The 21,858-nt window shown below is 36.3% G+C and overlaps 1 protein-coding gene across 1 annotated transcript in view; it reads right to left on the reverse strand.

Moving 5' to 3' along the window:
- Positions 1-21,858, reverse strand: part of fhip2a (FHF complex subunit HOOK interacting protein 2) — a 48,063-nt gene that overhangs the window by 13,251 nt on the left and 12,954 nt on the right. The window contains exons 2-10 of the mRNA XM_028795768.2: positions 20,794-20,872; positions 20,374-20,543; positions 17,510-17,614; positions 13,307-13,429; positions 7,319-7,582; positions 7,035-7,231; positions 2,651-2,765; positions 1,518-1,594; positions 1,032-1,224 (exon numbers count right to left, since the gene is read on the reverse strand). Coding sequence (XP_028651601.1) covers positions 1,032-1,224; positions 1,518-1,594; positions 2,651-2,765; positions 7,035-7,231; positions 7,319-7,582; positions 13,307-13,429; positions 17,510-17,614; positions 20,374-20,543; positions 20,794-20,872 — 1,323 coding nt within the window. The remainder of the gene's footprint in view (positions 1-1,031; positions 1,225-1,517; positions 1,595-2,650; positions 2,766-7,034; positions 7,232-7,318; positions 7,583-13,306; positions 13,430-17,509; positions 17,615-20,373; positions 20,544-20,793; positions 20,873-21,858) is intronic.

Below are 21,858 nucleotides of genomic sequence, written 5' to 3' on the forward strand. Positions count from 1 at the left end.
GAACATGGAGGAGACGCAGGAATCCCACATTTTCTACCTCCGAGAGTGGCTGGTCACTCAATGCAATGTACTCGATAATTGCCTGTGTTATTTTCACAGCACGTGGATTGTCTCTGGACATTTTCTCTCGTCTTGCAAGAGTTTGCTGCAGCGTGGGTTGTGTTGGTTTAGAAGCGTGGGTAAACTCTTTGTACTCGTTGTCGTGTTGGGATTTTAGGTGCTTGATTAAATTACTTGTGTTAAACGCGCTACCTTTTGAGCCTCCTCTGGACAATTTCGCTGAGCACAATTTGCAGTCCGCCTTTGTTTTGTCGTCTTCATTCACTTTGAAATAGTTCCACACGGCTGACATGTCTCGCCTCGCCTTCTCCCCGCTCTGAGCTGCAGCCGGGGCGGGCACTCGGCGCCTGTGATTAACCCCTTACACGCCGCTCAAACATAGACATTTCTCAGACCGTGGTATCGGTCCCCAGTATCGGGGGACTTTTAACGAGTACGAGTACTTTAGAAAATGTGGTATCGAGGCCGATACCAGTATCGGTGCATCCCTAGCAGAAATGTTTATTTGTGATTGATTTTAATAGCTTTAATGTACTTGAAGTGTGCACCATACAACTGTATTATCTAGGAAAATACAAGTATCAGATCAGGACTCTGTATCAGCGGACACTCAATATTATATTATCTCAGACCTGGATTAAGGGCAAGAAAAAAAAAACTTGATCCGGACATCCCTAATTATCAATGTTTTATTTCTTTTCATCTATTTCTAGGTCACTGCCTACACATGGTTACACTTTGCCCTCATTTAAGTCCATGAAAAGAGAATGAAAATAAGGGGATCAAGATCACGGAATAAGATCACTGTCATCTGTTACTGTTAAACACTCAAGGATTAAACAATTCTACAAATCAACAGTTTTCTCTGAATGTTTAAAATATAAAATTCAAGATAAAATTGAAAATAGCAGACAGACATCAATCCAATTAATTAAAAGGTAAATCTTACGACTAATGTGTTAAAGACTCACTTCATCTGAAAGATGATCACAGTGTTCTATCAGTCGGTGCCTTAGAATATGTTTGTTGATATCAGCCGTGGTTTCTGATCCTCTCTGCTCCCCTAATATAAAGAAAACAGTCTCCTGAAGCAAAGCAGCTGAAGAGACCTGCCGAATGATGCGATTTAAGAGAGCTGTTGATGTCAAAATTCCAATCTCTGACCTACAGCACACAGAAATCACATAAGGTTAGTAATAATAACAACACAATATTAACAATTTTCTAAAATATTTCCTATGTTAAAAGAATACTGCACTTTGAAACTGGAATCCAAAATTAATTAAATTTACTTTTTTTGAAAATCACATTATGAAGACAGGTAAACTAATAATTAAGTTTTAAAAAGAAAACTATTACAGTATGTTTTTAACAAGAGCCTAAAACAAAAGCTAAAATGTATAATGATGCCAATAAAACAATTATGACTTGTCTCATTTATAAGTATTCTAACTTACGTCTGCATTAACTGAGGCTCCAAAACTGAAACAAAGAACCTGTCCCTTACAGCTCTGGCAAGATAATGAGCTGCAGTCTACAAAGAAGGGAAAGAAATGTGTGTTACAATATCTTTGAAAGTTAGTAGAGAAAATGCAGCAGCTGAACAGGATTTAGTTTTACAAGTAATTCAAATACTTAGGTGAAAAAACTTAAAAACAGGTTAAACAAAGCAAAAATCAACTACATAATTACCATGAAACTTTAATTATAGTGCAATCATTTTACTCATTTGTGAGGTCTAATTTTTAAATGGATGAACACCCAACAAAATGTCTGGAATGTCCATATGGGAATAGTACTTCTGAGCACAATGCAAGTCAACACAATGTAAGCCAACTGAGCTAGTTAGTAAGCATGCATCTGTCTTCTTCTGGAAGACTCATGCACCGATACCCCCCTCATGTATCTTACTCTATCTCAATGTGTACATGTTTCCACATATCACACATTGCGATAGGTATTTAAACTAAATTAACAATGATCCATTCTTAACTAAGATGAACCATAGAAACATGTATATTGGGCATGCTTTAGTTTGTTGTACAGGGTGTGATTTCCACGGCACTGCACCTTCACGCAAGACATATACGTTTAAGATGAAATGCGTGTTTCTACTGTCAGTCCTAAATAGCACGGATCAAACCCACAGGACTACCAATCCAGTGCATATCTGTCTGCTAAGACTTCTGATTTCTTGGCATCTTTCTTGCAAGCAACCTGAAGAAGCCAATATCCTTGCTGTCTTTTTTAAAAAGTCCATCAGTGAATATTGTAAAGAGCTCTCTTGGCTTTACACTGGGATTCCCTGGAGTTCTATATTATATTATCATAGACATTATATTTTAACTAATTAAAACATGTCCAGATATCCATGTTGAAGGCAATATGGAATGGAAAGAAATTTCTCCTTTTCCCATCATTATGCCTGGCATGCAACTTTCCCCAATCTTATTGATCCATAAACTGTCATTGTTGTTAAATAAGAGCAGACAAAAACTGCATGACAGGCCCCAATTCCCACACATATTTTGATTCAATGTGAAATTTCTCATTTTATACAACAGAGTTTTAATTAAGTGTAAAAATATACCTTCTGTGCTTCTTTGATAAGCTGGTCACAATAATCCAACCAAGATAAAAAAGAAATGAGTGCTCGTTTCCCTGGGAATGCTGTAGCATCTTCTTTCACATTATACGCATCCAAACTAAAATAAATCCAAAAGTTTTTATATAAAAAATTTGACTAGGTTGTTTAAACCAAAAAATTAAACAGAAGCAAGCTTTTGTATATGCAGAATTCAGTGTGTGTATATATATAAGCTCATATACAAGCTTAAGTAAATTCTGCCTACATTTCCACAGTCTCAACCTATGAGTATATCAGTAAATTTGTTTTTTAAACATTTTATCTTATCCAAAACTTAATATTATCTTTGCCCCTTTAATATTCTCAATTATTCCTCCAACTCCTTTTTCTCAGGAAACAGGTAAAACAAATAAATATGGAGTAAAACATTTTTTCTATTTGCAACATTTTTAGGGTAAAAAAATATAACAAAAAAGGTTGCCATTTTTTTTCAAATCGCATAATTGTATGTAATTAATCTTAAATAGTCACATCTAACATTAAAACATATAATTATAAAATGAATAAATAAATCATGAAGTAAGTACACAATGAATCACAAAATTAATGTAGAATCAACACAAAGGAATTAAAAAAAAATAATGGCATAGTTTAAACTTAAACAATGACCTTAAAACCTAAACAAAATACTACTTCAGCAAGTACAACCTAAATTTAAATGCCTTCCTAAAAGTGCAATAAGAAAACAAGGCCAATGTATTAATTTTCAAATTGGCAAAGCATATGAGACACGGACATGCGAAAGTAAAAAATTATCAAAATGATCCTCGACTTTGAATGCACTGCTAAAGACTGATATCACTGAAAGAATATGCATCTCTTAAATGGGCATACATTAAAACTTGTGTTAAAACTTTGCAAATACTGTCCTCAATTGATCATCATCATCAACAACTTGATAATTATACTCTAGACAAGTGTTTTCAATTGGTGCCCCATGGAAATAACAGTATAATGCCCTTGGGTTCAACCTAAAAGAGACATGTTCATCAGGTGTTGAGATCTGTCTGAGGAGGACAGGACTACCTGGAGAAGCTGACATAAAATCAGCTCCATGATCACCATTTTGCAAACACAGCACTTAAGCAGCCAGGAGACATGTCAGGGGTTGCCTAAGTGCATGTTCACTGGCAACTCTCGCAGAGCCGAGGGACAGAAGGCATATGAGCTGCCACTGATCCTGGGTCAGTGGAGTAAGGCAGAGAGTGGACTGCCTGTATGAATGTGCAAAGGGATGAAGCAGCTGGGAAATGCATCCAAAGATCTCACCAAGAACTGTGCCTGCAAATTGCAATCTGAGAGCTGCATTTTTGCCGCTCTCCTGTCCCACCCCTTTCAGACAGTTTAACACGTCTAAGAAATTAAATGTTGTTTTTGGTTGGTAGAATTGTGGTGTGCCTTGGGATTTTTTGTGTTACAAGAAGTGTGCCACCACAGAAAAAAGGTTGGAAAACACTGTTTTACCTACACCCTTGCTCCTGGTACACTAAAAAGATCTCTGTAGCTGCAATCTCACTTAAAAACTCACACCATACATTACTTGGATGGTTACGTTGCGTTCTTTGCATAAATTAGAGAAGATACTGCAAACTGAAATAATGAGTAAGGATGATCATTACACTTCTAATTCATAGACTTTTGTTATTATATTAAGACAGTCTGTACTGTAGGCTGGCAGACAGGTGAGTTAAATACATAGGTACTACAGACTTATTTTGGTTTTAGTGCCACTCATAGATACTTGTTTAGCACTTATTAGATACAACATTAATTTGAAGTCCTTACGGAAACATGAAATGAAAAAGAAAAAAAAAAGAGAAAGAGAGAGAGAGAGAGAGAGAGAGCATAATTTTTGCCTTCGCAAGTTTTCTATATTGCACCAGGACTACCATAAACTCCTTCTCCCCTCCTACTCCTGTGCACCTATTCAGTTACTGTCTGTGTAAACCAAGAAAAAGAACACTAGTACTATGTATTCACATGAAGCATATTGTTTAACCTTTAAATGAACATTTTAATTCATAAAGTTAGTATATAAATACGGTACTGGATACATATGTATTTTTTTAGGTACACACTTAACTTTTTTGTATTATTGCCCCGTAATGTTAAAAAACAAACAAACAAACAAACAAATAAATATCACATTAAAATTCTGCCCTGACCAATGCACGGCCTGAGGCATTTGCCTTGTTGCTGGTCGAGAAAGCGACAATATTTTTTAACACGTTAAACAGGTCACATTAATCGCAAATATTAACACATTAACTTTCCCAGTCCTAATTATAGCGCATCTCTAAGCCTCTATAAAATAGAGGATAAAACAGGGCTCTTTCAATTGACCAAAAATGAATCAGTGAGTTCACAATTGACAAGAAGCAACTATATGAAAATGATAACTGACATTACGCAATGACATAATGAGGGTCAACTGTGACTCTAAAGTCATTTTCACATTCCTAGTCCGTTTGCTTTGTTCCAAATAAGGGGATGATTCATTACTTTGTTTCAACTTACCATTAGCTCATGTTTCACACTGCAAACTTTCAAGCAAACTAAACAAATCAATAAATATCCTGTGGGTATGTCATGTATTTCATTCATTGAGCAGAAAGATTTTTTTCCTGGGAAAACTTATCAAAGAGTGTTGATAATAGTTGCGTTTGCACCGCACTGCATTTGCCGTAATTATTTGGTTTATTTACCAAACACAGCTTTATAATCAAAATGTCTATTAATAAATAACTACAAAAATACTTGAAAAATACACACTACTGTGCATGGTGTGAAAAGGATGTGTTTCAAATTGGTAAGTGTACAAAAGAAGGTAAGCTCTGCTGAAGACAAACACTGATATGACATTAGGCATATCAGAATTCTCACTTTCCTTTATGATGTTGCATGTTTACTCCTCAGTAATCACCGTATGAGTGTACCCTCAATTTAATTGATTTCAAATCACAAGTCTACTGTCTTAATTCCTATAACTATTTGTCAATAATGTTCATTTTAGAATGTCTGATTAACATTTACTACATATGCCAACTTAAGTGAAACTGATTATCTGCATTGTGCCTGAAAAACAATCACATTGACAGGACGCTCCACCTGTGCGCATCACTTTTGTGGTATAAGATTGGGGGATTGATTGTCAGTTTCAGAGGACACTACTGTTCATATCTTGCAACTTCTCTTAATATTTGGTAGAACATTATAAAAACACTTAAGAATACTCATTTTAGTATTTGCAATGCATTCCAACATATACGGACAAATTCTTTTTAAAAATACGGACCACAGTTTTGACTTCATTTATTGGGGATATGAAGATGCCTTTAGGGATACAAAAACCAAAAGAGATAGTATTACTAATGTATTTCTTCTACCAGCTCACAGCTAGATTAATAAAGTATCTATCTATCTATCTATCTATCTATCTATCTATCTATCTATCTATCTATCTATCTATCTATCTATCTATCTATCTATAAGTAAGAAAAGAGTATGGAAGGAATCAGACAGTAATGAACTTGTACCTATTTGATTTACTATTGAGAGGAAATCCTGCACATTCTCTGTGCACCAACTACCATCAACTGCCACCAAAAAAACAGAAAACCAATGGATCAAGACTGACACAGAATATGGTACTAGTGCAGGACAAAGATAATATTATTTAAACTTTTCCTAAGTTACAAAATATTTAATATTTGGAATTGGGACCCTCAAAGTCTTAACAATGACAATATAATGTATTTCCATCACTGAATAACTGTCCCTCGAATGTAACCTTTCATTAAAACATTTCTTCTGCAGCATAAAAATTAGACTGTTTAAAAACATTGCTACCTTTCCAAATCTTACTCTTCTATTTACTGTAAGAAAAAGATATTCTCTAGTTGCAACAAGAATACAAATAGTGTTTCCAAAGTATATCTGAGCTCTCCAAAGAATGTACCTCTAAATCTTAGGCAAAGCTAGAAACTGGAACTTTCAATTCAGCTTCAGAATGGGAACAGGAATCAGCAAAAATGAAAGCTTATATTCCTTTGCTGTGTAAAGCATGGGAAAACTGAACTCAAATCACATATTGAAGTTTTGTACCTCTTTGCTCTGTAAGCAGGAATGTGAAATCTCTAAGTCTGTAAGTGGGTAGGTGAATGAGCATGTAATACAAATAAAAGAATGAATGGTAGTACTGATTTGTTTTACTGATCTATAATGTATGCAGTGAAATCTAAAAAAAAAACAAAAAACAAAAAAAACAAAGATCAATAAAATAATGAATAATAAAGAGGCATATAAAACAAGTTCAAGGTATGCCTACCCCCAGTTAACTGATTCTACTGTCTCAATGTCCAATGGATCCATTGACTGGGGTAAAGCTTTGTAGAAAACTGTCAGCCTGTCAGTCAGAAGTTCGCAAAGGGCAGTATTCTCCATCAGGCATTTAGCTGCTGCAGCTTCAGGCAAACTTGCCAATAACAACAGACCTTCACAGGCCTTTACAACTATTCGACCATCCTGTGAAATACAAGAAAACATAAACATTTATATCCAGTGCATATTTTTCACAAATCATTATTCTAAACACAAAGAAGTATAACTCACTGGGCTCTTGGTGAGGTTTAGTAATGAATTAACTAAATTATAATCCTGAACTTGTCGATTTGCTGTAGTTTTTTGGGTTGAAGATGAATTTATATGATTCTCTGAGGCAGATGCATTGGTTTCCTGCTTGCAAGAAGCAATTTCACCTTCGCTTATAACCTGTGTCTGTCCAGTGTCTGGTCTGGATAAATCTTCACATGTGTTCATGGCATTTTCTGCAACAGAAATGGAGGAATCCTTGACGGCTGCCGTTTTTGATTTATTCTTTGAAAAAACAAAGATAAAGAAAACTTTAATATTTCCAAGCATAAAGAAGGCTTATAGTATATAATTTTTTAATATATAAAAAGTTATTCTATATGTTTGATAATATAGCAAATCATTTTCATACAAGCAAACTACATATTTCAAATATAGAAAAACACATTTCTAAATAGCTAGCATTCAGAGTTCATTTGCACACATCTCTATATAACAAAATAAAATCAAAACAATCTAATAAAAGTCAGTCATTTATTTACAGTATATAGCACATTTAAAAACAACAGGAGTTGACCCAAAGTGCTTTCCATTTAAAAAGAATTAAATAACATACATAGCAAAAAATATAAATAAATACACATAGGAGAATATAAAGTATATAAATAAAATAACCTGAAAAGATACATACAAGAAAATAAAAATAAAAATTAAACTAAACATATACAATTAGCAATAGATTAAAAAGAAGCGGTAACAGTTATTCAAATGAAATTAAAAGTAACATATTAGTGGACTAAAAAAACTCTTGACAGAACCTCAAACTGTAATGAAAGCAAGAGAAAAAAGATGGATCTTTAATTTAGATTTAATCTTATCAAAAGTAGGGCAGGACTTAATGTTGAATGGAAGACTATTCTGAAGTTTGGGGGTAGCTACAGAGAAAGCCCGGTCACCTTTGATTTTGAGATACAGCAGACCCCAGCGAAGTCATGGTTCAGAGTTCGCAGCCTCAGTCATTAGCAGATTTTTCCTTAGAACCTATCTAATAATTGTTAGTGGAAACTGCAAATATTCTCTGCAATTTTTATGGCTTTTTTCGTGGAAATACTGTACTGTAGGGAGAACAGGAAGCAACTGTAGAGGAAAATGCAGCTTGGGATGGTGAAAGTAGCCAATAGAACGTGAAACTGCAACTCCCAGCACTCCCTGAAGTGGCTCTGATTGGTCTTCTGCTGAGGGTGCTGGGGCTGTTGGGGTCAAAGGATGTCAGCGTGGCTTTTAAAAAAGGGGCCGGTAACCAAAAGCAAAAAAAAAGTTTTTGTAATTTGTGCTTCAAGTTCCTGTCTTATCTGCCTTGTGTTGGGTTACCTGTACTGTTTTGTCCTGGATCGTTTCGTGGTTGGTGTCTGGATTGTCTGCTGTCTGCCTGTGTACATGAGGACTGTAAGTGGATTCATGGCCATCCTGCAAAGAAACGAGCGCTCCTGAACCTGTCCACCCATCTTCACCATTTCAGGAACTAGCGGTAGGATTATCTTTACATTCCCATTCAACATGCGGATCTCTGGACTATCTATTTTCATCATTACAATTCATCCATTGCCGTTTTTCATGATTCACTGTGTGTATTTTGTTTGTGCTTTGTTGTATTTAATGTGTAATCGCCGTAAAGGGAATAGGGGTGGTATCATTGTGTTCATTTATTTGTTTTCATTACATTCTTTATTTGCTGTTTGATTACCGGTTTGTGTTGTTTTTATCTCTGTTTGTGAGTGTGTGCAGGTCGGGCCAAGGCTGGGTACGTCCCTGCAATCTCCACCATAAAAATTAATAAATCGCTGTCTTCTCAATGGTGTAAAAGCATTATTAATTTCTCCTTGCTGCTGATTGACTGTGATGAATCTCCAGCACGCAGGAGCTGATCAGTCAGTGCCGTACATTCATTGAGCAGCCAGCTCATGACCACTACCAGCCCCTTGTGAGCAGGGGGGCTGAACGGACCCCTAGAAGACACGGAGGCTCCTCAAAAAACCCCTCTTAAAAAACTGATGACTACTTTCACATTGCTTCCTTATTTGCGGCTGCTCTGTCACGTGATATGCTACTTGCGCAACACTACGCATGAACAGCACCTGTCCTTTTTTGGCTGATTGCTTTGTTTCTCTCTCCTCCCTCAGACATCCTCTGCTCCTGTTGGGGGTCCTGCTCCCGTTGTGCTCCCCTATGATGTTTGTCTATTCTTTAATCGAGAAATAACTGCATACTGAGCTAATTTTACTTGTGAAAGAGACATGTTTGTTTGAAGTGTTTGAATGAAGTTCCTGTCTCTACAATCTCCTGTGTTTCTGTGAAATTCTGTGACCCAAGCGTGACACTCTGCTGCCTCACTGTCTCTGGGATTCATCCGCTGCACTAGACTAGCCTGTCAGCATCAGCGCTTACCTCTGTGTGCTTGAGTGCAGACAGTTCAAGCGCAGTTGGCTCAGTGATTTACTGAATTTAATCCATTGTATCAGTTGCACCTTGTACATATTGTTCCAGTAGTTTTTTTTAAATAGTTTTCACAGTTCATTAGCAGTGTGTAAAATGATCAGTGTTGCAGTAATTGTGATGCTCTTTGCATGAAAAAAAGTGTTCCATTAAAATTTCACTTTTTCTTTGTGAATTGTGACATTTACTTAAAAGTGCAGCAAAAAAGTATTTGGCGTCCAGGGATGCATTAACCCCAAGTATGAGGCAGTTTAAGAGTTAAAGCCCCAAGATGCCGCTGCAAGGTCCTGCAACTTCTAAGGCTTCTGGTAATGAAAACGCACTTGCATGAATTACAGTACATACAGCGGTAACATCTGTATTTTACATTCTAGCACTGCGGGAGACACAACAGTAAAGGTTTACCTTTACATTCTTTATTTTTAGGTAATGTATTAAGCCGAGTTTGAAATTAAGTTAAAGTGTTTTGAGGGCATATTTAGGGTTTAAACTATAAAAATAGGCATTTTTTTTAACCACATCCAAAATTTGCGGTTTTTCACAATTCGCGGGTGCTCTAGGAATGTAACCCATGGGAATTTTGGGGGTGTACTGTGTGTGTGTGTATATATATATATATATATATATATACTATGCTCAAAAAATTGCAAGGAACACTTTAAAAACACATCAGATCTCAATGGCAAAAATCTCTACAGCCCTGTCCAGCTCTCCTAGAATAACTGCCTGTCTCCTGGAATCTCCTCCATGCCTTTGAGACACTTGCTGGGAGACACAGCAAACCTTCTGGCCATGGCACGTATTGATGTGCCATCCTGGAGAAGTTGGACTACCAGTGCAACCTCTGTACTATCACCTCACTACTGCTACCAGTAGTGACACTGACCATAGCCAAATACAAAACTAGTGGAAAAAACAGCCAGAAAAGTTGAGGAGGGAAAAATGTCAGTGGCCTCCACCAGTTAAACCATTCCTCTTTTGGGGGTCGTCTCATTGTTGCCTCTCTAGTGCACCTGTTGTTAATTTCATTAACAACAAAGCAGCTGAAGCTAATTAACAACCCCTTTTGCTACTTAACTGACCAGATCAGTATCCCAAACGTTTCACTGACTTCATGCCACACTCCGATTAAAAAGTGTTCCTTTAAATTTTTGAGCTCTATATATATATAAAAATAAAAACTCAAATACTGTACATTTTAAAAAGGTATTTTTAAAAGCAATGACGTTTGTCCCAAGATATGCCCATTTAAATTCATGTCTTAAGAGCAACTTTAAGGGTGAGTTTAGCTATCCAATATGCAATCTTTGCTGCAATTTTGTGATGCACCATCTTCCTGAACTCCACCATAAAATGCACATATGTAGAATGTTTAACTTATAACATATACATAGTGCTAGGCTGTATACCGGTTCATACCAAAAAAACATTTTTTATTTTTGTTATGATATGGATTTTCCTCATACCGAAACACCGGTTTAAACAGCCTAAACAACACTCGGAACGTGGTGCAGCGGTAAACAGTTTAAGGGGGGACCTTTTTCACTGGTGCACCGCTAAATACGCAAGCAACGGAGTACATGTGTTAGTGGAGGTATTGAGCGGTCAAATGGACAGAGAACATTCTGAAACTGAAGCTGTAGCAGACGATAAAGTTGAACATGATGACACAGAAGAACTTTTGATGAAAAAAGGTGTCGTGTATGTTTTCTGGAGATACTTTGGTTTTAAAAGGTCCGATGTAGACCATTATGTTCAAATGTGTGAATACTGTTTCTATACTACTGGATAATACTGCAAGCCAAGTTGTACTTGTTTTATTTTATTTTTTTTTTGACTACTGTGGTAATTTATCTGGTTACTGTGTAATAGTGTCACGATGCCGGTCCCCTACAGATTCCCTTTTCCCAAATGGGAGCCTGTTGAACCAACACCGTCGATAGTTATGACCGAGATGAGCTGAGAAGTCTCATTGAAGCCAGGGGATGGTGGAAAGTGCTCAAGTGCTTTTGTTAAAAACAGTCAAAGTAAAACCAAAAGTGTCCGTTGTGCAGTGTTCAAAAAAATACAGTACCCAAATAAATAGTAAATCCATAAAGCCAGTGAAACATGTCTTTTCTTTTTTCCTTCTCCCTATCCTGCCAGCCAATAAATATACGTCTCCGTGGGCGCAGCACCTTATTCACATGCCGCAGGAAGCTGACAAAGCAATTGAGAACGATTGGGTGCGACTCACCCCAATCACCTCATCAACTCCCCGTGGTCGTGCAATCGCACCCACAGAGACAGACACGGCGAGCTGCATGCACTTAAAAACTGGCCGTATTTTTACCACAAATAGCATTATAAATGCAAGTTGCAGTTTTATTATTGATGTATATAGCTTAGCTTGAAGCAAGATCCATATTAATGCAATTTGCCTAAATGACGGTTCAGTTGGTAAAGTTGTCATCACCAAGTTGCAATTGTTTTATTTTATTTTGGTGAACACTGTGTAATCTACCTGGGCTTGAAGTTTTGAAGTAATAGTATTATTACTGGAAGTTGCACTATTATTTATTTTACTGTTATTACTTATTAGTTTAAATATTATGCAGTTTAATGATGGTAAAGTTGTTTAAAAAGTCACTTTAACATGTCAGTGGACAGAGATTGTTAACATCAACAGAAAGTGAAGTTGGTTTACAAAAAATATTTACCAATTGTTCCTTTTCTAAGACATGTTCAGTGCAATACAACTTTTGACAAGCACCTCTGGATATTTTACTAAGTTTAAATGCCTCTTTGGATGGTTGACAATTTGTTGTCAAAATTTTAGTTTAAGTTGTTTGCAAAATTTGTTCAATAAAAAGGTTCTATATTTTGACAGCAACTGTCATGCAATGTGATTCCTTCTCTTTATTAGTGCCCCCCTCCTTGAAAACTATCACTTTATGGGGACATGCAAACCTGTATTAATACTTGTGTGCACATTAAAATGTTTTTTTGTACAACGTACAATTCTCATGACAGTGGAATAGGTTATTCTTAGCCAGTCTACTGCAGTAATTGCAGTGGAAAATGTGGTTAACTCATGCATGGGAAAAAAATACCGTTGAATACCGTGAAACCCGTACAATTTTGAAAAATACCGTGATAAAGAAATTTTGGTCATACCGCCCAGCACTACATATACATAATGTTCATGCATGTATGATGGGTGGGTTGTTTAAGTAAAAGGAGGGGGTTACTGGTGATAATGGTAGCACACGTGATGATAGCAGTTACACAATAAAGCACTAGCTGTATGCCAATAAATTCAAGGTCCGTGTGCTTTGACCATTACCTGGATAATTCAGGTCTTTCTGTTAAACTATCAACTCATCCATTTAATGTTAGACTATACTTTATATAAACATGCTTGGAAGAAAATTGACCAGTACATAATTTTGGTATGTTTAGTTTTAACACCAACTATGATTAATTTCTCTTTAAAAAAAACTGAAAATGTGTAATTTATACCACTTGTAGTCTTACCTCAAGGAAGAAGTTGACAAGATAAGGGTCCTGCTTGAGTTTTGCGCAAACTATGCAGAGAAACTGTATTTCTTCGTTTTCTGTAGGAGCTGCTAAGACTTCTCCACAAAGCCGAATAAGTTTCTAAAAAATTAAAAACTCAAGTCAAACCCAGATTCCCCCAAATCATTTTAGAGTGAAAAGTTGGGATTGGAAAAAAAATGGCTATTTAAACTATTTATTTGAGTTCTATATCTTCTGATTTTTCTTGATTTATTACATTTCTTGGAGGAGATTCTTACAACCAATTTAAAAACAATGTTGGTAGTCTCTAGGTAGAGCAGGAAGATGTAATGTAGAATTCATCTTCTGCAAATGCACTTTAGGTACTACATGTGCATTAGTTTAGTTTGCTAAATTTAAGCAACATATGAACCTTTTTTGACATTTAATATGTCAGCAGCTTTCTTCAAAACAGCCAACAGCTAATCAATCACATATCCTATGATTGTGGAGGCCACGCTTATGTAAATGTGCTCACTGTCTAGCTTGCTTTACCTATATACCAAATACAAATGATTGCTTCAAGTAGAAAGAAAAGCCATCAAATACAGAATGAGAGTTCACCACCTTACACTAATGAAGAGAGAGTATTTAAAACCACTGTTTTTTTTTTTGTTTTTTTTTTTTAATTACAGGGCAGTGCTTTGTGCTGCTTTCATTAATAGTACTGTCTCATTTTGATATGTTTTACAGGATGTGGTTAACGACTGGTATCCTATACGATGGAATAATTCTCATTGCTGGTTTGATGGCCACAATAGTTTGTAAATTCCAATGATAAGGTAGTCTATAATATGTGAGTGGCTTTACATAGACACTTTCTATGGACTGTCATACAGTATGGCAGACATGGTTTATCGTTCCATTGCTATGCCGATGACACTCAGCTTTACCTCAGGACTACTCCCACCTCCTCTACTGCTCCTCTGCCAACATCTACATTGTCTACCTGCCTGGAGGAGATAGAGGCTTGGATGAGGCTCAATTTTCTTCAGTTGAATAGATCCAAAACAGAAGCCATCTTAGTTGGTACATCACATCATCTTCGCTCTTCTACCATCACCAGTATTACTTTCTCTAGCCAAAATATTCCTCTTTCCACATCTGTTACTAATTTGGGTGTTAGAATGGACTCCCAACTTACTTTTGACACCCACATCAAATATCTCTGTAAGTCATCTTTTTACCATCTCAAGAACATCGCCAAACTCCGCCCACTACTCACCCTGGCAGATGCAGAGAAGCTCGTCCATGCCTTTGTCTCTTCCAGGCTGGATTACTGTAATGCACTCCTCATTGGGATTCCTGGCAAGAGTATCCAAAGACTCCAGTATATTCAGAACAGCGCTGCCAGGATCCTGATGAGGGTGCGAAAGTATGATCACATCACCCCAATCCTGAAAACCCTTCACTGGCTCCCTGTTTCATTCAGAATAGAGTACAAGGTCTCCCTTCTTACCCATCAGTGCATTTATGGACATGCCCCTCTTTATCTACAGGAACTCCTTACGTTCCCTCCGCTCTGTACTCACTAACACTCTTCAAGTCCGCAGAACTAAGCTCAGCAGCATGGGTGACAGGGCGTTTTCATCGGTGGCGCCGAGGCTGTGGAATGCCCTCCCTGATTACCTGAGAGCCCCACAGTCGACTGAGGCCTTTAAGCGAAACCTAAAAACTCATCTTTTTAGAAAGTCATTTTGTTAAAGTATTTTGTAGACTCTTCTGTTCTTTTTTTATTTTATTATTCTATTTTTACTCTGTAGCACTTTGGGATTGCTAAAATATAAAGTGCAATATAAATAAAATTTATTATTATTATTATTAATATAATTAAACTATATAGGTGCACATTCTAAAATCACTATTACAAACTTGCATTAGAAAATTTGAAAATGGGGTGGGGGTCATTTTGTCTCTGGGAGAATCTTGCCACTCTATTTATATAAATTAACAAAACAATATTTACACTTGGGTGCCATTGTGATGCAGTGGGTGGTGCTGCCGCCAAAGAGATTCAGCATCCTGGTTTCAAATTTGCACTGCGTCTATGTTGATGTTCCTTTAGGCACTTTAGTTTTCTATACATATCCACAAATATGTGCTGGTCAGATCTGGCTGACATTTTGAAATATAATTTATGAGCCACTGAGTATGAAGGAGTCAGCCTGGTACAAGGCCTTTTTCTGCATTGCACCTAATGCTACTAGAATAGTCTCTGGGCCCTACCAACCTCAAATGAGATTAATTGCTATGTATAAACTGCAGAATTCAGATTAAAATATGGGTTTTCCCAAATTACTAACAACCTCTTTATGAAAATCTGCACATATGAAGCAAGTGTTTTCTTTCCTCTTTTCATTTTAAAAATGACAAAGAAACTGAATTTTTTTGATAATGAAAACTAATTCTGGAACAACTCCATGGAGTGATATGAATTGATCTGCAGGTTTGAACAAATCAATTGAGTGCACCAGTACTGCTATAACACTTTTATGATATCTTCAGTGCTTTTCATTTTGCAGGTAGAGTGCAAGTACCGCAAATCTAATTTACAATTCTCATGATTCTCGTTCACTTATGATCCTTTTCAATTTGAACTCATCATTACTAGCAAACTAGAGTTGTATCAATGATACACAGTACAATACAGTAATGACACAGAAAACTGATGTTTACATTAAAATGTATTAACTGATTTATACAGTTCATTATTGGAATTGTTTTAAATAAAATGTATAACCATAATACTAAACTAATACATTTACATTCATTTGTACATTCAACAAAATAAACTATAGCCACACAAAACTGAACCTTATAAAAATACTATTCTAATTTCTAACAATTATTTATTTTCAACTTCACATTGCTCATATGGACCCTAGTACAGACTTTTTACGGTTCATTGATGGCACCCAGCAAATGATGTTCACGGATTCCATCAAGCTAAAAACTGAATCATGGTTCATGGTTATTTGATTATCAAACTAAGTCATTACCTATAAATGAGCCACATGATTCTCATACTGAATCAAACCATTGGTTCTAGGGTAGTTGGCAAACTACAAAACAAATTCTAAAACCAAACTGATGTTGGCAGTCAAGAGGTTTGTTCAGCACTGCAAAACTAAATGCAACTAGGAACTAATAAAATTGACCAATTATATTATTTTAATTATGTATTTTTTTTTCAATATGTTTTTGTGATTATATTTGCTATTCATGGTGCCAGCTCAGATCCTGCTGTTAAGTCAAACAATTGACTTATTTAAATGGGTAGTTTGAAACAATCTAATCAGTAAAGTAAACCATAATACCCATAACTACCTAGGACACTACACTTTCACTTGTAGAACTGAACACAATGGAAGCTTTAGTGGGGCATCATACTGGTAACATTCACTCCCAGTCTCAGTCATTCTCACAGCTGATTCAGAGACTATATTTGTAGCAGCCTGCTGAATGGGGCAGAGCTGGATTCATAGTCTGTAGTGAAGCGTACTTGTGTGTTAACATGATATGGTTCAGTTACATTATCAAGTGTTGCTCACATATTTTCACACATTATCCTGAGCACCATAGCTCAACAAAATATGAAGTGACAAAGCATATGTAAACAGTCTTATTAAACATTCTTCAGCACTTGCCCCTATACTCTATTTCATGCATAACATTCCTATGAGGTGCAGCAAAGCAGCCATCAAACTGTGCTCAGCACTCTGAGAGCCAAGTGATTTTGGTTATCCACCAGCACTGTCAGCTTTATAGCAACAGACTATAGGTACTGGTTCACCATGACTCTGAACAGGATAAGTGGGATAGAAAAGGTGGATGAAGTTTTAAAGAAAAAAATGTGTGAAGCAGTCTGGTGAAGCCGGCGTGGTGCATATGTGGCTTTTTTCCTAGAAGATGCATCTCTTAATCTAGAAGGAGCCTAAGAATTGATTGTGTCAAAGAATAGACTGAAGGAGGTAGTAAGATTGTCATCCACTGCTATGAGAATTACTTTTTCTATTTAAACCTTCAGTTTTTTCCTGTTCAAAAAATTGCTGACAAAAATATTTCCTTGATAGAAAAAGCAATTATGCTTTTTTCATATTCCCTTTATTATGTAAAAGAGTTAAAGAACACATGTACTGTCATATCAGCCAAGTTACTTACCTGGACCGGCCTATGCACATTAATATGAGGAAGCAAAGGCTGTTTAATTCTTCCTAATAATTTGGTGTAAAACAACAACACCTGTTGCTTCATTCCAGGAGGACACTACAAACAAAAAAACAGTCAAGAATAAATAATTGCACATAACATATACAATACATAGGCATATGAATTTCAGTTTAGCAAAGAAAAAAAGCAATGTAACTGATAGGCTGTCAATATTTTACATTAAAACATTCATGCAAAATAATTAGGATAGACCCTAATTTTATTTAAGAAATATGTACAAAATTATTTACTGTTACTTTGATTGACATTTCTCTAAATATAGAGTGCCTCATGTATAAATGGTGCTTATGTACAAAAATGTTGTGCATGACCATTTCCACACTCACAGATATATAAAAACTAAACTCGGTGTAAAGCCACACACATTTTCACAGCAGCCTCAGACCACTCGTACTTATATTTCTTCTCGGTTTTGTAAACGGGAGGCACCCAGCATCAAAGCAGTGCTGCTGTTTCTGTGTGGGTTCCATTTCTCTTTTATATTTGCATCTTTGACACGGGATTTATCAAATACAGTGCAATCAATTGCATATAGTTTACAAACTTAAAACACTTGAATGTAATAAATTTGTAACAATATAACTGCACAAAACGGCTAAATTATTCCAATTACCATAGCTGCTTTAATGTTGTTAGAAGACATCACAAATGGAAAAATTAGAAGAGAGCACGTATTTAGAGAACATACTGATTTCTTAAGAGTCCCATGATGATGACTGGCTTCTAAGTCGATTTAACTGAACTGGCTTGCCCAATTGGGTATTTCTCAGTCATCACACATGAAAGCTGTATGGGATGGTATTAACCGCTTGTCATCCAGATATACAAGATTTCCTTACACTGTGGCTGAATGGACAAACATAAAATTGCAATTCGCAGCAATGTCCGGTTTTCCAAATGTAATCAGAACGATCGCACGCACATTGATATAAAAGTGTCTTCAGAAAATGAATTTGCTTATATAAATAGAAGCATTTTCACTCTATTAACATGAAAATTATCTGTGATATGAAAATGCTACCTCCTCCAGTGGTGTTGTGCTGCAATTTGCCTTTTCACGTCGACTTTTATATCTGACCACTTTTTTTATTTTGGGCACTTTGCGACTTTCTGAACTTGAACCTTTGGGCGCCTACACCATGCTGTGCCACTTTATCAGTTTCCTTATATTGCTTATACCACTGCTTAAGCAACCAAATAGCATGTTTTTCCTTGCCTCCACTTTACTCAGCAGGACCTTTACTTTGCATTCACTGAAATTCTTTTTTACATGTGCTTTTGCCATTGTCTTTTAACAAAACACTGAATAGAAGGGGCTATTTATATCGAAGTCCGGGAGGACCGTAGGCTCATGCATGTGTGTTAAAAATTCACATTGATTGGGATTTATAAAGGGAAAGTGCGAAGAGCTCTGCAGATGCAGTTTTATGCATCTAAATTTTTTTGTGCATACTCCATGTTTTGGTGTGAATTCTACGTAAGACGTTATACATGATGCCCAGGCTCTGCATTTCAGTTTCATCAGACAATTAATACCCATTGGTACATCATTAAGTGCATTTGAACAGGGATGTCAAATTTGCCAAAAATTCAAGATTTTAATATTCATATTAAAAACAGGTATTCATATAAATACATGTTAATGTTTATATGTATGCTGCAGAAGTGTTCCTGTATCAGCTGCATTACAATAGCAAGGTTGTTATTAACATGCTGCTATTTTTAATTTTATATTATCATTAAACATCATTAATAGTAACTATAACCCAAAACCAAAGTAGTCACGTTTGCTCAAATACATTAATCACTATAATCAATTAAGTGTTTCTTTTCTACCTATGCTTCTTTATGCTAACAAATGAAACAGAAAACACTAAATGCTGAACATTTTATACAGTATACATTATTTGAGACATTTAGCATCTGTAAGCAGAATACACTACTGCAGTTGAATTCCATCACGGCATCTATCCTTTTCACTTCTTTATGTCACTCGCTATGCATGGATCACACCATGATCATCAGGATTCCTTCCACAACACCACTACATATTAATCTGTTCGACATATCCATTTTTAACACATGCAGTTACATTTGCATATATAGTTTATGCAGCAATTATAAAAGAACCAACTGATGTTAAAAAAGAGAGGGAACAGCTGCTTTGAACTCATGAGAAACTATAAACCCATGAACACTATAAACCAAAGCTCTTTTATTACACAGATTATATACATTTACAACAATTTATACAGTATCAGTATTTTTGGGGCAAAGCACTGTCACTAGAATATAAATTATTACAGTGAACTCTGTGCATACTATAGGCTTTTGGGTATTAACCTTAAAGGGGATGAACACTGCTCACAGATACTGAAAACAGGAAACTGTGCTAATGCCATAATCAACTCGTACCGATTTCTTGTTTTAATATAGAAAATAGACATGGTAGATCCAATTATGGAGATGTATTGCTGGACACTATAACATTTCTAAATCACAGGTGCAAGCTATACAGTGTCTTAACTTTAATTCTGTGGATAAAGTGCAGAATAAGGTTGAGGGACTTTATTATAAAGATTTTTATAATTAAAGCTGTATGCAGAACTTTCAACAAGAAACTTTTTCCACAAGTTAAAAAAATATCTTATGCAAGACTCATAAAGTTAAACAAAACCTGTTACGCTCCTTTTGCTTGATGCTTTTGCAAGTGTAATTCTTTATTACCTTGAACAACAAAATCAGTGAAAAACTCTAAATAAGATAGATGGGGCAATGAGGGTGTTGATTCTTACATCAGCTTTTCCAAGTGTATACAGGGTCTCTAAGATCTTGTGATGCAATAAATACTCCATGCAGGGTCCTGTCTCGCCACTCTCTCGTTCATTCTCCTCTTGAATCAGGATGTCTAGCATTTGCTCCATATGAGAAGGTATATTCGTATCTGTCACTGGCGCTTTATCATCTGCAAATAAGAAAATGTAAAAAGTCTAAAATTGAAATAACTGAAAAATCTTTTTAAGCATGTATAACTGCATACAAATGTGAAAAATTCAGTCATGAAGAACTCATGCTTTATTTCTTTCACTGTTATCTCTTAAGAGTGTCATGAATTATTAAGTGTTCATATTCTTATAATTTAAGAAACAGAAAGTCTGTGGAAAATATCCAAAAAGAAACCAAAATGGGAAGCCATAGATAAGAACATCTTTTACCTGATGTTTCAATATAGTAATGTGTGATACCCTTCCAATGGTAGACAAAGTCTTCTTGAAGTGGTAGCGATGGAGCTAGCTGAAAGAGAAAAATTACGTGTTGGAATATATAGCCCCAAGCATTTTGAAAAAGGTGTCAATTTCTGTTAAAAAGAAGCACAAACTGTGTTAAACATCTGTTTTTTGCATCTATAAGAAGATAATTCTCCCTGAACTTAAAAATAAACATTGTCACTGGTCTTTACTTTAATTACATAATTAGTTAGTCAGTCATCTGACAAATAGATATACAACTAAAAAGGAGTTAATCTCTATTATTTGGAAGTAGGGGGCTCCGCCCCCTGCTCGCCAACCCCTGGTCGTGGGTAAGCCGAAATACAGTTGAAAGAGATTATTGTCATTCTTGGTAATTAGTACGGAAGGTGCATGATACATATGTAACATCTCGGGTTTGAGTATGCTGTGTTTTTGTGGACGTTTGGGGACCTCGTACACTCTACAGTTTGAGTGTGGGGCGGGATGCCGAAGTCTCTTGTGTTTGTTTTTTCTGTGAGTACATATGTATGTCTGTGAGTACTTATTGTATTACTGGAATGTGATTCACATATACTGTGGAGTCCGGATCCTTGGGGCTTCTGCACCATCTCGGGTTTTTGACTGCGGTGTGTCAGACGCGCGTTGTAGGTGCCTGCACCTTCCGTACTATGTCAGGTTTGATTATGCTGTGTAGTGCGTCGTTGTAGGCGGATGCGCCCTCCGTACTATGTCGGGTGTGACTATGCTGTGTGTTTTGGATGTTTGGGGACTCCGTACTCTCTCCGGTTTGAATGTGGGGCGGGATGCCGACGCCTCTTGTGTTTGTTGTTTCTGTGAGTACTTACAATATTGTATTACTGTAATGTGATTCACATATGCTGTGGAGTCTGGGTCTGTGGGGCTTCTGCACCATCTCGGGGTGTTGCCTGCGGTGTTTTAGATGCGCGTTGTAGGCACCTGCAGCTTCCGTACTATGTCGGGTTTGATTCTGCTGTGTGTTGTGGACATCTAGGGTTCCGTATTCTCTGG

This window comes from Erpetoichthys calabaricus, chromosome 2, assembly GCF_900747795.2.
Source record: "Erpetoichthys calabaricus chromosome 2, fErpCal1.3, whole genome shotgun sequence".
NCBI classification, from domain to species: Eukaryota; Metazoa; Chordata; class Cladistia; order Polypteriformes; family Polypteridae; genus Erpetoichthys; species Erpetoichthys calabaricus.